This window comes from Sinocyclocheilus anshuiensis, unplaced genomic scaffold, assembly GCF_001515605.1.
Source record: "Sinocyclocheilus anshuiensis isolate Anshui unplaced genomic scaffold, SAMN03320099.WGS_v1.1 scaffold1197, whole genome shotgun sequence".
Taxonomy (NCBI): domain Eukaryota; kingdom Metazoa; phylum Chordata; class Actinopteri; order Cypriniformes; family Cyprinidae; genus Sinocyclocheilus; species Sinocyclocheilus anshuiensis.
In genome coordinates, this window is record NW_015551084.1 from 165739 (window position 1) to 168602 (window position 2864).

At 33.9% G+C, this 2864-nt stretch overlaps 1 protein-coding gene across 1 annotated transcript in view; it reads right to left on the bottom strand.

Moving 5' to 3' along the window:
• Nucleotides 1-1059: 1059 nt before the first annotated feature.
• The window catches only part of LOC107662560 (mitochondrial import inner membrane translocase subunit Tim21-like), a 3011-nt gene continuing 1206 nt past the window's right edge, over nucleotides 1060-2864 (bottom strand). The window contains 6 exon segments of the mRNA XM_016452624.1: nucleotides 1060-1329; nucleotides 1415-1520; nucleotides 1596-1669; nucleotides 1766-1792; nucleotides 1794-1864; nucleotides 2452-2514. Of these exon segments, the coding sequence (XP_016308110.1) occupies nucleotides 1237-1329; nucleotides 1415-1520; nucleotides 1596-1669; nucleotides 1766-1792; nucleotides 1794-1864; nucleotides 2452-2514 (434 nt within the window). The 3' untranslated portion in view covers nucleotides 1060-1236.

Genomic DNA, 2864 nt, shown 5'->3' on the forward strand with positions numbered 1-2864 from the left:
ACGAAGCATCTGCTCCTCATAGACACAAGAGGAAGTCGCTTTGCTAACAAAATATGTTTAACGTTACCTTCATAAAATACAAACACCGACACTTGGGTGTAATTTTTCGAGCAACTCGGCTTCACTGGCTGCCTTTAAGCCGAGTGTGGCTCCTCGCTCTGTTAGTAAATGCTAATACTTGAGAGCCTCAAAGGGCTTCCGAGAAATCTGGAGGGCTGTTTTTTCAATGAGCAAACGGAGGGGGTTTTGTTGTAGTTCTTCTTTCTCGCAAGGCGTCTGCACTTCCGTGGAGTCATGGGAAAAGAACGTCAAATTAAAAGTCTTTCATCGTTTATTTTACGTTTTCGTTGTTGTAGTCAAATCATTTAGATGTAAAAGTAAACATATTATTATTACTATTATTTATGTAAGTTTAAAACCGTAGATATGCTTCGAAGGACCTTGCGACCACAGAGTAGCTATATATTTTATGTTTTTATGTAATCTTAAATATCATTCACCTTCTGTTTTGTTCAGAAATAGAAATAACCCGCCACCTACCGGGTACAAGAAGCGTTTATGAACGCAAGGTTAAATTCATAACTAGAAGTTGATATATATGTTACATAACAGTCTAACGTTAAATGTGTTATTTTCTCATATTGCATGTCAAAATATTAGGGACATTAAAAACATGTTTAAACTTACATTCTACCTGTATATGCAAAATTAGAGGTTAATTTAGTTATATATTTGTTAGGTTTTGCCATTATTTGTCCAGTTGATAATTTTCTTTTTTCCTGCCATTTATTCCTCTTCTGTATAACAACGACAATATACGTTTAATATACTTTTCACTAAATAAAAAAATTAAAAAAGGAAATAAAAACTTAGAATGAATTTACATTGCATTAAATGTTTCAGGCAATTCTGGCAAAGGAAGAACAACAGACCATTTACAATAAAGATATCAAATTTCTTTGTTAACCTATATTCCAGTTACAGTACATTGAATAAAACTGATTTTCTATATCAATTCTATTATTGATCTTTATTTCAAAGAACAGATTTTATAATAAAAACATGCAAATCCTTGTACAAAATATCAGATGTTTCTGTACAAGTGCTCTCATGTCCAAATATCCAGATCATCACAAGTTTATGTAGACTAATCTGTGGAAGATCAATACAACAAAATTCAAACCGATCCAGTGCTATTTAAATTACCAATACTGCATAACAGTGTTAAAACTCATTTTATCTGTTGTCTTCAATGACGATTGTCCTCCTGGGATATGTGTCTATGTCTACAAAGATATACCTGAATTCATATTTTCCAGTCTCAGGATTCTGTCGGACAGAAGAAGCAGTTTGTCATATATTTGTCTACATGAAACTACAGTAATATAACCATTTTTGAGATGTGGTAACGTACCTCCTTTGATTCAGAATGAACAGTTCCCCGTAATCCTGGTTCAGATCCCTCAATGTAAAATTTCAGCTGCATGTACTCGAGTCCATCCTTCATGTACTCGACATGACTGAAAGAAAAATCTTGTCAAGCATATGGGAGGTGTAACAAAAGTGTTTGCATTTACTGATATTCTATATTTTACCTGACTTGTTGTCTTCTTCCACGCCGACTGGTCTCACCACAGCCTTTGATGGGCTCTCCAAAAGCTCCAATTACCTTTACATAAAGCAAATACCTGATTTATTCAGGCATTTAATATATTTGGTTTGCATATTTGTATAGTTTAAAATGAACAAATCACCATATGCTGACCTCTGGGTGAGTTCTGCACCTCTCAAAAAACTTTTCCATAAATTTTGCTTGGGCTTGAAGAGGAAAACAGCTCTTGAAAGACCACATACAGCAGTCCACCTAATAAGGATGACAACCAGATCATTTATTACACTGTTTAACATATACACTTTAATTTAATATTCTTTAACTGAACTCTATGATTGTAACATCACCAAATAGATGTTTGAACCAGAGCCGGATCATGATCCCATAAGACCTTGGGTGCATATTTTGGATCAGTGTTGTTACTGTTAACTAAAACTATTAAAATTAATTTAGATAATTCAAATAAAGCTGAAATAAAATAAAATATAAATATTAGATTTAATAAAATATATATATATTACACAAAAATCACTAAAACTGAAGGAAAAATAAATGAAAGCTAAATAGAAATATAAAAAAAACAAAAAAACAAAAACACAACAAAATTACTTTAAAATTAAAATAACTGGAAAAAAAAATCTAGCTCTAGTAAAAATAGCATATAAATAATACTAAAATAAACCCAATCATTGTTAGGAAAAGCTTTTTGGTGCCTAAAAGCCCTGGTGATCTTTTTGCATGCTATGAGCCCTGGGTCCCAGAGGCCTGTGGCAGTCTGAGGCCCTGCGGCATGATGGTCCACAATCCAGCTCTGGTTCGAGCCAAATCAAACACGTCACCTGTTACACCGAGTCCAATGAGCACCACAATCAAATAGGTGAAATCTTTGCCTGCTTGTTTGACTGTTGAGGAAAGACAAACAGAATCAGACATTTATATACAGAATAGCTAGGGAATATTGGCACTAATAGTGGCAGTAGTTTCCAAATTTCCATATTTACTGCAGTTATTGTAACGACCAAAAAAAAAAAAAACTTTGGGTAACACTTTACAATAAGGTTCCTTTAGTTAACATTAGTTAATCCATCACCTAACTAGGGATGCTCCGATCCGCCTTTTTTGCCTCCGATACCGATTCCGATACCTAGGGTTCGGTATTGGCCGATACCGATTCCAATCCGATACCAGTGAAGTTTTTTTCCCTCATTTAAATAAATGTAGAATTTATATATCTGTGTGTGTGGAATTGATA